The sequence below is a fragment of the Dendrobates tinctorius genome, unplaced genomic scaffold, assembly GCF_039654945.1.
Source record: "Dendrobates tinctorius isolate UK_male_01 unplaced genomic scaffold, ASM3965494v1 ptg000350l, whole genome shotgun sequence".
Lineage (NCBI taxonomy): Eukaryota > Metazoa > Chordata > Amphibia > Anura > Dendrobatidae > Dendrobates > Dendrobates tinctorius.
The window spans coordinates 542,908-560,299 of NW_027362016.1; the positions used below are offsets into that span (position 1 = coordinate 542,908).

Here is a 17,392-nt window from a genome sequence, read left to right on the forward strand (position 1 = left end):
TTTTGAATCTCTGCGTACACTTTTGGACACTGGACACTTGTGGATGGTGTGAGGCCCACTGATATCTGAGCGCTATCTGACACGCTCGATGGCACAGCTGCCTGTGACCAAAGTGACGAGAGGATAATGGAGATTTTGAATCTCTGCGTACACTTTTGGACACTGGACACTTGTGGATGGTGTGAGGCCCACTGATATCTGAGCGCTATGTGACACGCTCGATGGCACAGCTGCCTGTGACCAAAGTGACGAGAGGAAAATGGAGATTTTGAATCTCTGCGTACACTTTTGGACACTGGACACTTGTGGATTGTGTGAGGCCCACTGATATCTGAGCGCTATGTGACACGCTCGATGGCACAGCTGCCTGTGACCAAAGTGACGAGAGGATAATGGAGATTTTGAATCTCTGCGTACACTTTTGGACACTGGACACTTGTGGATGGTGTGAGGCCCACTGATATCTGAGCGCTATGTGACACGCTCGATGGCACAGCTGCCTGTGACCAAAGTGACGAGAGGATAATGGAGATTTTGAATCTCTGCGTACACTTTTGGACACTGACACTTGTGGATGGTGTGAGGCCCACTGATATCTGAGCGCTATGTGACACGCTCGATGACACAGCTGCCTGTGACCAAAGTGACGAGAGGATAATGGAGATTTTGAATCTCTGCGTACACTTTTGGACACTGGACACTTGTGGATGGTGTGAGGCCCACTGATATCTGAGCGCTATGTGACACGCTCGATGGCACAGCTGCCTGTGACCAAAGTGACGAGAGGATAATGGAGATTTTGAATCTCTGCGTACACTTTTGGACACTGACACTTGTGGATGGTGTGAGGCCCACTGATATCTGAGCGCTATGTGACACGCTCGATGACACAGCTGCCTGTGACCAAAGTGACGAGAGGATAATGGAGATTTTGAATCTCTGCGTACACTTTTGGACACTGGACACTTGTGGATGGTGTGAGGCCCACTGATATCTGAGCGCTATGTGACACGCTCGATGGCACAGCTGCCTGTGACCAAAGTGACGAGAGGATAAGGGAGATTGGATTGCTTTTAAAAAAGCAGTTTGCGGAGCAGTGGGTAAACAGCAATGCCAGCGTGTCAGGAAGCCTTAAAAGGCAGCCCAACAACCAACACCACTGATACACCACAATATAGCCTCCCCTTGCACTGCACACACAGTGACTTGTGTGTTGTGCAGGCCAAATCGCTAGCAGCAGAAGCAGTTTTTTTGTCTTCTTCCCTGCCTAACGCTCTCCCTACAGAATCAGCAGCAACCTCTCCCTATACTAAGATCGGCAGAAGTAAGATGGCGGTCGGCGTGCACGCCCTTTTATACCCCCTGTGACGCCCACCAAAGCAAGCCAATCACTTGCATGCCCTTCTGAAAGATGGTGGTGACCCGTGCCTATGTCATCACGTTGCCCACAGTGTCCATGGATCCTGATTGGCTGAAAAAGAGCGCAAAACAAACTTTTGAAACGCGACTTTGGCGCGTAAGTCGCCGACCTCGTGGCCGACCTCATCCTAGGGTCGGGTTTCGTTTCATGAAACCTGACTTTGCCAAAAGTCGGTGACTTTTGAATTTTTTCGACCCGTTTCGCTCAACTCTAATAGGGACGCATACAGCTGCAGCGGCTCAGTATTGGGGTATCAGGTGCAGTAATAGGGATACATGGCAGCAGCGGCTCAGCATTGGGGTATCAGGTGCAGTAATAGGGACACATATGGCAGCAGCGACTCTGCATTGGGGTATCAGGTGCAGTAATAGGGACACATGGCAGCAGCAGCTCAGCATTGGGGTATGAGGTGCAGTAAAAGGGACACATACGGCAGCAGAGGCTCAGCATTGGGGTATCAAGTGCAGTAATAGGGACACATGTGGCAGCAGCGGCTCAGCATTGGGGTATCAGGTGCAGTAATAGGGACACATATGGCAGCAGCGGCTCAGCATTGGGGTTTCAGGTTCAGTAAAAGGGACACATGCGGCAGCAGAGGCTCAGCATTGGGGTATCAAGTGCAGTAATAGGGACACATATGGCAGCAGCGGCTCAGCATTGGGGTATCACGTGCAGTAATAGGGACAAATACGGCAGCAGAGGCTCAGTATTGGGGTATCAGGTGCAGTAATAGGGAAACATACGGCAGCAGCAGCTCAGTATTGGGGTATCAGGTGCAGTAATAGGGACACATATGGCAGCAGCGGCTCAGCATTGGGGTATCAGGTGCAGTAAAAGGGACACATATGGCAGCAGAGGCTCAGCATTGGGGTATCAAGTGCAGTAATAGGGACACATATGGCAGCAGCGGCTCAGCATTGGGGTATCAGGTGCAGTAATAGGGACAAATACGGCAGCAGAGGCTCAGTATTGGGGTATCAGGTGCAGTAATAGGGAAACATACGGCAGCAGCAGCTCAGTATTGGGGTATCAGGTGCAGTAATAGGGACACATACGGCAGCAGCGGCTCAGCACTGGGGTATCAGGTGCAGTAATAGGGGCACATACGGCAGCAGGGGCTCAGCATTGGGGTATCAGGTGCAGTATTAGGGACACATACGGCAGCAGCAGCTCAGCATTGGGGTATCAGGTGCAGTAATAGGGACAAATATGGCAGCAGAGGCTCAGTATTGGGGTATCAGGTGCAGTAATAGGGAAACATACGGCAGCAGCAGCTCAGTATTGGTGTATCAGGTGCAGTAATAGGGACACATATGGCAGCAGTGGCTCAGTATTAGGGTAGCAGCAGGATGAGGAGTTTGTGTAGGTCGGGGATAGATGGTGATGGGGCTGGAATGTGAGAAGTGAAACATGTCTTTGTTGTATTCTCTGTAGCAGAGTCGTGGCTGGAGAAGTTGTCTTGTCGGTCTGGGCCAGATGGAAAAGACGTGAAAAGTGAACGATTCCATCAGAAAGAACGTCAGCGGCAAGGCACTATCTGTAAGTGCAGTAATCGCTTGTATGTTTTGTAGGACTGGTATTTACCACTGACCATGTAATATCCATATTGGTCTTTATAATGGGATTATTTTCAGTAACAGCGCTGTCATCTTCTACATCCACTATTAGGGTGGGTCATTGAGTTGTAATCAAAGTTACCTAGTTAGGGGTCCACTCAGAAGTTTCGCCCCCCCCCAAAGCAAAACCCTAGCTATGCCTCTGACAAGCGAGGATGGAATGTAATAAGGGAAGGTGTTATACATACTGTAATAAAAGAGGAAACTATATAACTAAGGATGGTGCTATACATAATAAGTGAGTACACTATATACTAAGGGACTGTGCTATACATAAAATGACTACACTATATACTGAGGGATGGTGCTATACATAATAAGTGAGTACACTATATACCAAGGGGCTGTGCTGCGTATAATAAGTACAATATATACTAAGGGACTGTGTTAAAGGGAACCTGTCACATGTTTTGGCCACAATAAAATGCAGCCACAGCCTTTCAGGGCTTATCTACAGCATTCTATAATGCTGTATATCTGTCCCTGATCCAACCTGAAAGATAAGAAAAATGTTTTATTATACTCACCTGTGGGGGGCAGTCTGGTCCGAAGGGTGTCACAGGTCTGGGTCTGGCGCCTCCCATCTTCTTGCTTGCTTAGTAGCTCCCCGGCATCATGCTCCTGCGCAGGCATACTTTTATGCCCCGTTGAGAGCAGAGCAAAATATGGCAGAGCAAAGTACTGCAGTGCGCAAGCTCCGGGAAAGGTCAGAGAGACCCAGCACCTGTGCACTGCAGTACTTTGCTCTGCCCTCAACAGGGCAGATAGGTACGTCTGCACAGGAAAGCAATGCCGGAGAGCTATGAAGCAAGCAGGAGGGTGGCATCGCAAGAAGATGGGAGGCGCTGGACCCGGACCTGCGACACCCATCGGACTGGACCGCCCCTCTGGGTTAGTATAATAAACCTTATTTTTCTTCACTTGCAGGTTGGCTTGGGGGCTTATCTACAGTATTATAGAATGCTGTATGGAATATATATAGAAATATATGGAAATATATAAAAATATATGCAGAGGCGTTTATATAAAAATGAAGATAAAGGTAGAACTTAGAAGCACTGAGGCTAGTTTCACATTAGCGTTTTTTAGCGCAGCGCACTGTGCGCATCCATGTGCATGCACCATGCGCCCCTATGTTTAACATGGCATGTGCATAGTCTAGCATTTTCACGTGTTCGTATGCATTTTCGTGTGCATGCGTTTTTTGTAGTGTGCGCCTAGGCGCGCCAGACGCAACCTGTTGCTTTTTTGGGTCCGTCCAATGGTGTAAAAAAATGCATGCGCACGCTTGCGCACGGAAGGCGCCAAAATATCACATAACAGTCTATGGGAACACAGGCGCTTTGTCCTGTTCTTCCCACTTGCCCTGTAGTGGTGGCAAGTGGGGTAATAAAGGGGTTAATGGCACATTTCTATTATTTGGTTACATTAAGCCCGGATTAGTAATGGAGAGATGTCAATAAGACACCGATCCATTACTAATCATACAGTAAATAAAAAGTTAAGTAAACACACTCACACAATAAGAATAAATCATTTTAATGAAAGAATACAATACACACATTTTTATAATCTTTATTACACTGGTAATTCCTTTGCTAAGTCATCGATCGTCTGAAAAAAAGGTGGACATAATAAACCAACAATATACTTTACCTGTCCGGCGCTCAGTCACGTCCCATGGCGTAAATCCATCTTGGGAGTTAATACATTTACAGTCGGAGTGCTGCTAACACAGCCGCTCCCGACTGTAAATGACTCGGAATGAATGGAGCAGAGCCAGACTCAGTAATGAGCGGTGACATCACCTCTAGTTACTGAGCATGCGCCGGCTGCTCAGTGTTTATTAGTTCTGAGACAATTGTATATACCTGCGATTACCCCCTCCCTCCTCATTTTTCTATCCTATCTTTTACTAATTTTTCTGGGTGTGTTGCCAGCTAATTGTGAAGACACAAATAAATGTAACAGCCAATACAAGTCCAAGGGAGAGGCACCAGCCTCATCAATGGCAGCAAAAGGATAGAAAACCATCATTTGTTAACAAGTATTCACGCATGCAGGATGTTGTTCTTTATTTAATATGCTTGATGCTAGTGCGTGCTCGGATATTTGGTTCTGTGTTGCATTGCATGCGCCTTTAGAGCACTTTGTCCTTATCAGTGTCCAAGATCACCATGGACACCTTTGCGCGGGCACACTGTATCCTACCTTGGTATATGTGGTACTTTGTGTTGGCACCTGCATACCTCAGCAAAAGCATCTGGAGTTACCATGGACGCGGGGGGGTCTGTGTCCTGGGATTTCCTTGGCTGTGTGCGCACCTGCGCAGGTTGCATGTGGCAGATGTGGGGGCCTGCGCATTGGGACACTTTCCCCTGTTTGAATCTATGCTGCAGCGCAGCATAGCCAGAGCACTTTGTCCTTATCCATGTCCAAGATCCCTATGAACACCCTTGCACGTGCGCACTGTATTTTACATTGGTATAGGTAGTATTTTGTGTTGGCGCCTGCACACTTCAGCATAAGCGTTCGGAGTTACCATGGACACGGAGGGACCTGTGTCCTAAGATCTCCCTGACTATATGTGCGCCTGTGCAGATTGTATGTGACGGATGTTAGGACCTGCGCACTAGGACACTTTCCTTTGATGTGTGTGCGCTTGCGTAGTTTGCATGTGAGGGATGTCAGAACTAGTGAATTGTATCGGTGCGATGAAAATGTGAAATGCCGCTCCAGACTCACAGCTGGGAACTATCTTCTTATTTTGTGGTTATATAAAGGGTTGTGTTTGACTTCTATTTGCATATCACCCCTGATGAAGACACCTATGTAGTGTCAATACGCATGGGGCATGAACTCCCCTCGGACTGCACTATAGCACTATACTTGTATTATTCTTATTATGACCACTTGGACATCTTAGGGCTGTATTGCTTGGCTCTTTTTTCCTTTGATGGACAACAGATATATTTGTTAACAAGTGGTGGCTTTCTATCCTTTTACTGCCACTTGATGAGGCTGATGCCTCTCCCTTGGACTTGTATTGGCTGTTACATTTATTTGTGTCTTCACAATTGTAATGGTAATGTAGAATATGACGTAAGATTCCCTGGATTATTACATTGCACAATCTTCTATTTACACACTGAACTATGCTATGTCAGTGTGAGGGCTTGACGCCCCTTCTTCCCCCCTTGTCACACATTGCAGCCCTGTGCCTGGCTGCAGCTTCACACATGCTCTCTGTAATACTACACCAGCTCTTTCCTGTCTCCCCCTCCCCTCCTCACTGCAAGGAATGTTAATTAGCTAGCAGAAAGACTTTTCTTTGTCTGAGCACATGTGGTCGTATATAAGTGTGGGAAATATTAAAGAGACCATATCCCGGACCCCGTCTGTGACAGAAATATGGAACTGACATATGAGGACGTGCTCCGATTGGTCTTCCCTACAGTGGTTCTTACTAAATCCTGGCATCAACAGAACCAGAGAAATCGAGTTCTCCTGAACTGAGCGGAGTAAACAGCTAGTGTTTGATGTCATTACAAAGCTAATTTCAATGTAAGATGAATGATGGTTCTGCCGATATTCTGCTAGATTCGCAAGCCCAGATATGATGGTTATAAGTGTTCAGAACCCTAATCTGTACTTTATGAAAGGGGGAGGATGTCACCAGACAGCCCCTTTGGTGATGTCACAAGCCCAGACTTATAAGTCTGCAACTGAGCCCCCCTAGGCAGTTGCTGCTTGGGAGCTTTGTGCTACAAGACCTCATCCATGAACTACGATGTCTGGCTCCACCCCAGCATGGTTCTGCCTGAAATGATCTAAGCTATATGTAAGTTTTAATTTCTGCCTTTTAAACCCCTTTTATTTTTAGCTGCATTGTACATACCATTATTGTCTCATTTCGTAAAACCTTTTTATCTTCTGTAAACACTGCTCATCTTTTGGGAATAAACTATAAACTTTATTAGCTCAGTCTCTTTGCTCTGTGACGAAGTCATGCATGCCTGAAGTAATTACGCTACTATATTGGGGTTTGCTACAGACCCTCTTAATTAAAGTATTGATTAAGAGAATCGTTAGCTGGTGGCAGCGAAGTGTGGTCCCGGTTGGGTGGGTGAAGCTGGCAGCAACGGAAGGGGTTTTATAAGCTTTTGTGTTGCTTCGGCCAGAGCATTTATAATTCCCTTGCTGCAGCGTGCCTAACAGCCAGTCCACAGTGAGCGGCCCATCCGGTGACCAATTATCCCAGGTGTAGTTCCCTGATTGACCTGACAGTAAGGGGGCGCCAGAGAGCTCCGAGTTCCAAAGTGAAACTGAAAAGTGGGATATACATAAATCCCTACAGCTTGTAACCTATTGTGGCAGTGGTGGGATAACTAAAAAAACCCCTCTGCGGTGAATTTTTAGGGCAAGACTAGCTTGCTGTTTTTTTATCACATGGTGCCAGCGGTGGGATAGCTAAGATAAGCCCCCCTGTGCCTGTGATAGCCGTGTGTGGCCAAAGGTCACATCCCCCGGCCCGTGACATATTGGTGGTACCAGGTGGGATCGTGACAACAATTAAGGCCTCTTTCACACTTCAGTCTTTTTGCATCAGTCACAATCCTTCAAAGTGTGAGAAAAACGGATCCAGTGTATGAAATTTAAAGGAACAGAATTGTGGAGAGAGAGAGATTGAGAGATTTTCTGTGCCAGAACGGCTTTTGGGGTTAAATTAAATGAATGGAAATTATTCCGGGCATGCTCAGTTTAAAAAAATGATTCCGTCACTGATTTCCATCATGTGACGGACGTTGACGGATTTGCCGCCCATAGGCATCCATTCTAGCAGACGACGGACGGTGTCGGATCCGTCAACGTCCCTCTTTTCAACGCAGACAAAAACGTTACTATGTCCATTGACGGACGCTGAAATTCTGACAGATCAGTCAAATGAAGGATGAAACGGATGGCTATCCATCACTAGTGCAATTCTATGAGAAAAAACGGATTCCGTTAAAAAAAACGACGAATCCGTTTTTTTAAAAAAGGGCAGATTTTGACTAACGTCAAAAGACTGAAGTGTGAAAGAGGCGTTAGCTGGCAGCACACCCAGAACTATCTCCATTATTCTGTGGAGTTAGTCTGGCAGTTAGATTATCACCTTTTTGAATAACATTGCAGTTGGTCCTTGGGAGTGGTTTTCTCTGCTACTCTCATTATATTTATCGACTATTTCACCCATTGCATTATACTTTAAGGTGCATGAGAAGAGATTTTATTTGCTACCCTTATTGTTAACCTTAATTATATTGTCCATTGCATTATATTGGCTATTAAGGTGTATGAGGAGTTAACATCATTTTCCTTCCCTGGGAGGACATTAGCCTGTTCTTTCTTTTCTTTTGTGTCCTTTGGACCTTTTGGTCTTTTAAATGTTTTTAAATCAATGTCTTTTTTGTATACCCCTTTTTGTGTATCTATTTATGTAATAAAGATTCTTTGTTTAGGTTGATCCCTGTTGTTATGCATATCTTTTTTTCTCGTGTCTTTTATCTGAATTTTTATATGCATATGGTTGATCCCTAAAAACTCTATTTAGGTTACATTTTGATGTGCTGCCCGCTATCCTGCTATCTGTTGTTTAATTCATTAAGCAATGCACCCTTTTGTACACAGAGTTGGTAAGAGTTATTTGTGATAGTTATACCCTCTTATATCATGGACACAACATCTCTCCAAAATACAGGATATTCATCTTGAATTTAGGACAATTCTCGCATCAATTGATGAGTCATTGTACGGCAGCATTCCACATGTGAAAGGGATTTAGGCTGTGGAATATTATTTCAGCACTAGGTGGACCCACCTTACATCATACACCAGTACCCATCGTATCAGAAATGTGGATTGGCCCTTTTTTAAAAAATTACACATTATGGAGGTGCAATAATTTCCTACTGAACATTCCAGAATATAGAAACGAAATTGCCACGACATTAAAACAATATTTTAAAGAAAACGACACAGAGGAGGTGAACCCACTCACAGTGTGGTGTGCACATAAGGCGGTACTAAGAGGGAAATTGATCCAAATTGCAGCAAGACACAATTCGAAAAAAAGAGAAAAAATTAAAACTATACAAAAACAAATAAATTCAAAGGAAAATGATCTCTCTAAAACTAACATAAAATCACAGCAAATTTACAGGGAAATCCTCAATTTGAGACAAGAATTAAATAGGGCTATCCTTGATGACTTTGATAAAATCTTTAAAGTATCGAAGTTTAAAGTATACTCTGAAACGAACAAGCCAACGAGTTTCATGATGTCCAAACTGAAGAATGAGAGAGTCCGTAGTAGAATATACAAAATTAAAAACGCAGCCGGAGATACAAAACAACACCTGACTGATATTGTAGAGGAATTCGCATCTTACTATAGAAAACTATATAACTTAAACGGAGAGAACGCAATTCCTCAGCCAGATCCCCAAAAAATAAATGAGTTCATTAAGAAACTACAACTTCCTAAAATCAGCCCACCAGACCTTTCACAACTTAACTCACCTATACCAATCTCAGAAATTATAGAAACGGTAAACTCACTAAAGTTACAAAAATCGCCTGACCCAGACGGTCTAACAAACGAATACTTCAAAAATTTTGCAGATATTCTTATCCCTTATATGGCAAAAATGTTTAACCATGTTTCGGGGGGTGGGACTTTCCCTGGGGAGATGTTGGAAGCAACTCTCATTGTGATTCCCAAGACACCAAATAATCTAGAAGAAGTGAAAAACTTTCGCCCAATTTCCCTGATAAATTCAGATATAAAAATCTTTTCCAAATACTAGCCACAAGATTAAAAGGAATCCTACCAAAACTAATCAACGATGACCAATCAGGCTTCATTGAAGGCAGACAAACATCTGACAGCACTAGGAGGCTTATCAACATTATTAATAGTATTAACTCTACCCGAACCCCCTCAATACTCCTAACATTAGACGCCGAAAAGGCTTTTGACAGGGTCAACTGGTCTTACCTAAAAACTGTTCTTCTAAATTTTGGTTTCAATAACAAATGGATAGAAACGGTTTTCACTTTATACTCCCTGCCAAGTGCCAAAATCTACACAAATAACACCTTATCCAAATCATTCTATATACATAATGGGACAAGACAGGGGTGCCCCCTCTCGCCACTGCTGTTCGCCTTGGCATTAGCCGAAGCAATTCGCATAAATGAAAAAATCACGGGGATCAACACCCCGTCTAAACAATTCAAAATAAGTCTATTTGCAGACGATATGTTGCTATCACTCACAAATCCGATACAATCCATTGCAACATTGCTCGAGATAATAGAGGAATTGTCACAAATATCAAACTTTAAAATTAATAATAGTAAATCGAAAATCTTGCAATTCTACCTTTCAAACACCACAATAAACTCTATTAAAAATAAATCAGAGTTTGGTTGGGAAGAGGAACAAATATCACACCTAGGTATTGTGTTTAAAAAAACAGTACGCAACACAGTTAATGCAAATTGCGTGACATTTCTGGCCACTATCACAAAAGACCTCCAACCCTGGAGAGTGCTAGCAATAAAAACGGTGATTCTCCCGAAACTATTATACATTTTTAGGGCTCTCCCTCTTACCTTTCCAATAACATTCTTTAATAGCTGCAACAAAAAATCTTCTCCTTTGTTTGGGGAGAGAAAAGAGCTAGAGTAGACAGAACAATTCTCTATAAACATAAATACAATGGAGGAATGGGGATCCCAAACATCCTAGGTTATTACCACGCCATTCTAATCAAACAAAGCCAATACTGGATAAATGAGGATGTCAAACCATCTTGGATGGCACTAGAAAGAGACCATAGCACTTCATGCCCCCTTAAAAATCTTCTTCTCAACCATATATTCAATCTAAAAAAATACAGACTAAATCACCCTATTTTTCTTGCATGTTTTGTAAAATCTGTTAAAATGCCTAATAAAAAAATATTTTGAAAATACATCATACACCAGTAAATTTGCTGAATTTTGTTCTTGGTCATAATTACTTTGTTTGACAGCAGGCTCTACAATCAGCTCAGGGGCACAGCGATGGGGAGTCCATATGCCCCATAAATGCTAACTTGCTCCTGGGCTGGTGGGAGGACACAGTGGTGTTCCAGGACGAGGATGTCACATGGTGTCCCCACATAGTTTTGGAGATGGTACATTGATGACATTATTGGCCTGTGGTTGGAGGATAGTAATTATTTTGAACAATTTGTGGCACATCTGAATGTCAACAACCTCAGCCTTATATTCAGTTGTGAGGTGGGTAGGGACAAGATTGCATCTTTTGACATCTAAGGAAGCGGAAGGTACCTTAACAGCCTCTTAAGGTGGGAAAGTCATCACCACACAAGCCTCAAAAAAGGTATCCCTAAGAGACAATTTTTGAGGCTAAAAAGAAATTGTTCTTCCATAAGAGACTTTCAATTACAGGCGAATAATCTGAAAAGGAGATTTTTAACAAGGGACTATCCATCTCAAGTTATTCATGCTTGTTATCAGCATGCACCAAGGAGTAATCAAACAGAACTTCTTACTCCCAAACAGAAAAACACACTAACAGAGATCATACAATTCATTAATTGGTACTTATGACATATGCAATGTCCATTATCCATTATAATACTCTTCTCTTTTTTAGGAGGTATCAGAGGAGATTTTTTGGTTGATATCGGAACTGGACCATCGATATACCATCTTCTCTCTGCTTGTGAATCTTTTCCACATATTATTGCAACTGACTATACAGATAGTAATCGCCATGAACTGGAGAGATGGTTGAAAAGAGAACAAGGAACCTTTGATTGGTCAGAGATTGTGAAGATTGTTTGTGACCTGGAAGGCAAAAGGTAGATTGTTTATTTACAACACTTCATATTTGTTATATAATCATCTACGACTTCATGATTCTTACAATTCCCACAAAAGAACTAACAGTATACTCATACAAAAGATGCATATTAGTGAGATTCTGGCCCACAAATGCATCACTGAACATGTTCTTGTGGCCTCCGCTTGAATGGAAGATGTCCATGCAGAGTGGTAGCCATAGTTTGGTTCATATGACCCACTGAGAAAAAGAATGGGGCAACCTAATTTAGTCCTAAATCTTTAAAGTCGTTGTTCTCTACTAGGACAACGCCCTCTTGATCTAAATGTTGGCCAATAAATTAAAAAAATCCTATACTCACCTCCGGTACTGTCACCTTTCCAACTGTGTCGGCACTCGTGGTCCTGGGGCTCTCATGTGGTTGTTGTGACACGTGATCCCAGCATTAAATCAATGCTGGCATCATTGTCCCCACCTTCGGACGCTTTGAACACAAAGATGAAGCAAGGGCTGCAGCTGATCTCTAACTTTCTCTTCATGTTAAAAGCGTGCGATGGTGGAGACAGTGATGACAGGGTGCCCAGGTCACGTGACATAACAACTGCACAAGAGCATTGGGACTGCGAATGCCAAGACCTCTGGAACAGAGCCGGTACCCGAGGTTGGTATTAGCTTTTTTTATTTAATTGAGGCCAAACATTTAGATCAAGAAGGGGTTGTCCTAGTAGTGGACAACCCATTTAATGGCCTCAGTAGCTGTATTTGTGGTTGCATTTATTGCATGTACACCCTTATGTTGAAGACCTTCCAACATAGAAAAGTACCAATGGTCTGATATAAATACCTAGAGAACTTCTGGACATCTCTGAAAGTGAAGAAGCCCTTTATATAGCTAATTGTTCCAATTAATGAGATATTTTAATTAAAGGCAAACGATCACCAAGTTTGTCCCATAAGAAGTAAGGCTATCTAGTTCACAATGTGCTCTGCATAACAAAAAATATACCTTTCATTATACTCACCAACTGCTTGGTCCAGTCTGATGGGCGCCGCTGGTCTTGATTTGGCTTCCCATGTCATCCACACAGTGTCTTCCATTGTGCTCAAGCATATGTATTCTTCTCTCTTCTTCTCACTTATGCAGCAGTGTGTTGGAGAACATAGTGTAGATGATGTAAGATACATCACCTACAAGAATCAAGAAGGAGGATGGCAAAAGAGAGGAGGCACCTCAAGACCAGAGATGCCTATCGGGACGGACTGTCCTGTAGTTGAGTATAATAAAAGCTCTGTTTTTGTGTTATGCAGTGTGCATTGGGGACTTATATAAAGCAATCTAGCTTACAGGTGCTGATCCTACTTTATATGGGAAAACCTTGGTGACAGGTTATCTTTGAAAGACACCTATATTAAGTATCTTTGGCTCAACAGGGTAGATAGAGTTCTAACATTAATGATTTATCTGGTTTTGCTGTGATCTTCAATTTTTTTTGTAACTCTTTTTTAATATAGAGATAATTGGGAGGAAAAAGAGAACAAATTACGATCCAGAATCCATAAAGTCTTGAAGTGTGATGTAACAAAGAGTAATCCACTAGATCCCGCAGAGATTCCCCTTGCGGACTGCCTGATCACAGCACTGTGCTTGGAAACAGCCTGCAGAGATATTGATGCATATTTCTGCTCTTTGAAAAATATCACAACTCTTTTGAAGCCTGGTGGGTACTTGGTCTTGATTGGTGTCCTTGGAGATTCTTTTTATAAGGTGGGAGAGAAGACTTTTTTCTGTCTACCATTGGATGAGCAGACAGTGAGAAACGCTGTCACAGATGCTGGATACAGTATAAAGGATCTGGAGGTTTATTACATCCCTGATCAGGCATCATGTGCCCATATCACTGATACCTATGCCAATATTTTCCTTGTTGCACAGAAAAAATGAGATATAATCAGTCTTCATTATACCATGAAGAAGAGATTAGTAGATGTGTTATGAGGTGAAAATGTTTATTGTAGAGCTTTGTCTCGTGTAAGGCTATTAAATCAGATTTCTAATTAAAAAATTCCATGTCTTTTTATATTCTTCAGAGGTTTCCTAAGAGGAGGTGTCTTCTCTTGTAATTGATAGAGATAATCAAAATAGGAAATTTTCATCATCTATAAAGCTAATGGGTTCTTTTATGGGGGTTTTAGTTTTCTCATTTTGTGCAGCAGAAGGACAAACTAATCAAGGATACTAGATGTGGTAAAGAGGACCCAAGACAGGGTACTCAGAAGGAAGCTAAGAAAAATGAAGCAAAACTTCTTTCCTGCATGCTGACCAACGCAAGAAGCCTGACCAATAAGATTGAAGATCTGGAGTTGATAATGTATGAGGAAAAATACAACATAGAAGGAATAACTGAGACATGGTTAGACGACAGCTATGACTGGGCGACTAACTTGCAAGGATATGATTTGTTTAGGAGGGATCGTAAAAAAAGGAAAGGGGGTGGAGTCTGTCTATAAATAAAGTCCACTTTAAAGCCCACACTAAGAGAAGATATACAAGAGGGAAATGAAGAGGTGGAGTCTCTATGGGTGGAGATACAAGGAGGGAAAAGTAATAAAATCCTCATAGGGGTTTGTTATAAGCCACCAAATATAACAGAAACCACAATGAGGTGATTATTATGGGGGACTTCAACTACCCCGACATAGACTGGGAAACTGAAACCTGCATATCTCAGAAAGGAAACCAATTTCTGTCAGTGACCAAGGATAATTATCTGTCACAACTTGTGCAGGGCCCAACTAGAGGGACAGCCCTTCTGGACTTAATTTTAAGCAACAGGCCAGATAGAATAACAGAAGTACGAGTCGATGGACACCTAGGAAACAGTGACCACAATATAATACAATTCCACTTGTCCTTCAGTAAGGTGCCCTGGAAGGGGGTTATGAAAACGCTGAATTTCAGGAAAGCAAAGTTTGATCAGCTTAGAGAGGACCTTCGCCGAATTGATTGGGACAATGTCCTCTAAAATAGGAGCACAGAAAATAAATGGGAAATATTTAAATCAGTTTTACACACCCACTGCGAGCTAGCCATACCGTACAGAAATAAAAGGGCTAGGGACAGGAGAACACCAATGTGGCTAAATAAGGATGTAAAAGGGCAATAAATAACAAGAACAAGGCATTTAGGAAGCTAAAGCAAGAAGGCAATGAAGAAGCATTAAAAAGTTATAGAGAAAAAAATAAAATGTGAAAAAAACAAATAGATTTAGCAAAAGTGGAAACTGAGAGACTCATTGCTAAGGAAAGTAAAACAAACCCCAAACTATTCTTTATATAATTAAACAGTAAAATGATTAAAATTGATGGTGTCGGCCCTTTAAAGAACAATGAGGGTGAAATCATAGAGAGCGATGTGGGAAAAGCAAATGTTTTAAATACTTTTTTCTCAACAGTGTTCACACAGGAAAAGGATTTGCCAGGGGAAATGCAGCGTGATAATGTAAACTCCCCATTAAGTATTACCTGCCTAACCCAGGAAGAAGTGCAGAACCGCCTTAGTAAGATTAAAATTGACAAATCACCAGGCCCTGATGGCATTCACCCTCGGGTATTAAGGGAGTTAAGTAATGTGATAGACAGGCCTCTATTCCTTATACTTAAAGACTCTATAGAAACAGGGTCTGTTCCTTTTGATTGGCGGCAAGCAAATGTGGTACCAATATCCAAAAAGGGGTGTAAAAGGGATCCTGGAAACTATAGGCCGGTAAGCTTAACATCTGCTGTGGGTAACATTTTTGAAGGGTTTCTAAGGGATACCATTATGGAATATCTCAATGTTAATAAATGATTAACTCCATATCAACATGGATTTATGAAGGATCGCTCCTGTCAAACTAACCTGATCAGCTTCTATGAGGATGTAAGCTCTCAATGGACCAAGGAGAATCATTGGATGTCATTTATCTCGACTTCGCTAAAGCATTTGACACTGTCCCACATAAAAGATTGATAAGTAAGATGAGAAAGCTTGGGCTAGGGGAAAATGTGTGTAGATGGGTAGGTAGCTGGCTTAGTGATAGAAAACAAAGAGTGGTTATTAATGGGGCATACTCAGATTGGGCCAGGGTTACTAGTGGGGTACCACAGGGTTCTGTATTGGGCCCCCTACTATTTAATATATTTATTAATGACCTAGTGGATGGCTTACACAGTAAAATATCAGTATTTGCAGATAATGCAAAACTATGTAAGGTAGTTAACACAAAGGAGGACAGTTTGCAACTACAGACAGATTTGAGTAAATTGGAGAATTGGGCTGAAAAATGGCAAATGAGGTTTAACACAGATAAGTGTAAGGTTATGCACATGGGAAGGAAAAACAGATGCTACAATTACTTACTAAATGGGAAACTGCTGGGGAAATCAGACATGGAAAAAGACTTAGGCATCTTAGTCAATAAGAAGCTAAATTGGAGTGCCCAGTGTCAGGCAGCTGCCACCAAAGCAGGGATGCATTAGAAGAGGTCTGGGGACACGAGATGAAAACATAATTCTCCCTCTGTACAAATCACTCGTCAGACCACACTTGGAGTTTTGTGTGCAATTTTGGACGCCGATGCTCAAGAAAGAAATTACTGAACTTGAAAGGGTTCAAAGGCGGGCTACTAAAATGATAAATGGAGTTGGTTCACTACAATACCCAGAAAGGTTATCAAAATTAGGTCTAATTACTCTAGAAAAGAGAAGACTTAGGGGAGACTTAATATATATGTACAAGTATATCAGAAGGCAATACAGAGATCTCTCCAATGAACTGTTTGTACCAAGGACTGTGACAAGAACATGGGGGCATTCTCTTCGTTTGGAGGAAAGACAATTTCTGCACCAGCACAGAAGAAGGTTCTTCACGGTAAGAGCAGTGAGGCTCTGGAATTCTCTGCCTGAGGAAGTGGTGATGGCCAACTCCCTGAATGAATTTAAGAAAGGAATGGATGCTTTTCTTGTGAGTAACAGTATAGAAGGTTACGAATAACAGAATATTATACGCAGATGGTTGACCCAGCTTAGGGGATGGAATTTTTTTCCCTATGGAAAAATTGGCTTCTACTCTGTGGGTTTTTTGCCTTCCCCAGGATCAACAATGCAGAACAGCTGCACTAAAAATAGGCTGAACTAGATGGACATAAGGTCTTCCTTCAGCCTTCAAAACTATGTTACTATGTTACTAAATCAAGTCAATGTACAAGGCAGAGGGATAACTTGCATCTCCAAGGGCCCCCAAATAAATCTGCAACATGGCCTCCAGGTAACGTCTGTATTCATAACAGAATATTTAGATCTAGCTGAAGAGCCCGGTGTTGCCTGGGCATAGTTACCAACTGCGGTTAGTTATAACAAATTATAATGATTATATTGCACATAAAAACTGTGCATCTAATCCTATCCTGTGTGATACTG

At 42.4% G+C, this 17,392-nt stretch overlaps 1 protein-coding gene across 1 annotated transcript in view; it reads left to right on the top strand.

The window, feature by feature from the left end:
• Nucleotides 1-14,017, top strand: part of LOC141075050 (nicotinamide N-methyltransferase-like) — a 56,762-nt gene extending 42,745 nt beyond the window's left edge. Inside the window, exons 2-3 of the mRNA XM_073562398.1 lie at nt 11,747-11,954; nt 13,448-14,017. Coding sequence (XP_073418499.1) covers nt 11,747-11,954; nt 13,448-13,877 — 638 coding nt within the window. The 3' untranslated portion in view covers nt 13,878-14,017. The remainder of the gene's footprint in view (nt 1-11,746; nt 11,955-13,447) is intronic.
• Nucleotides 14,018-17,392: the final 3,375 nt, after the last annotated feature.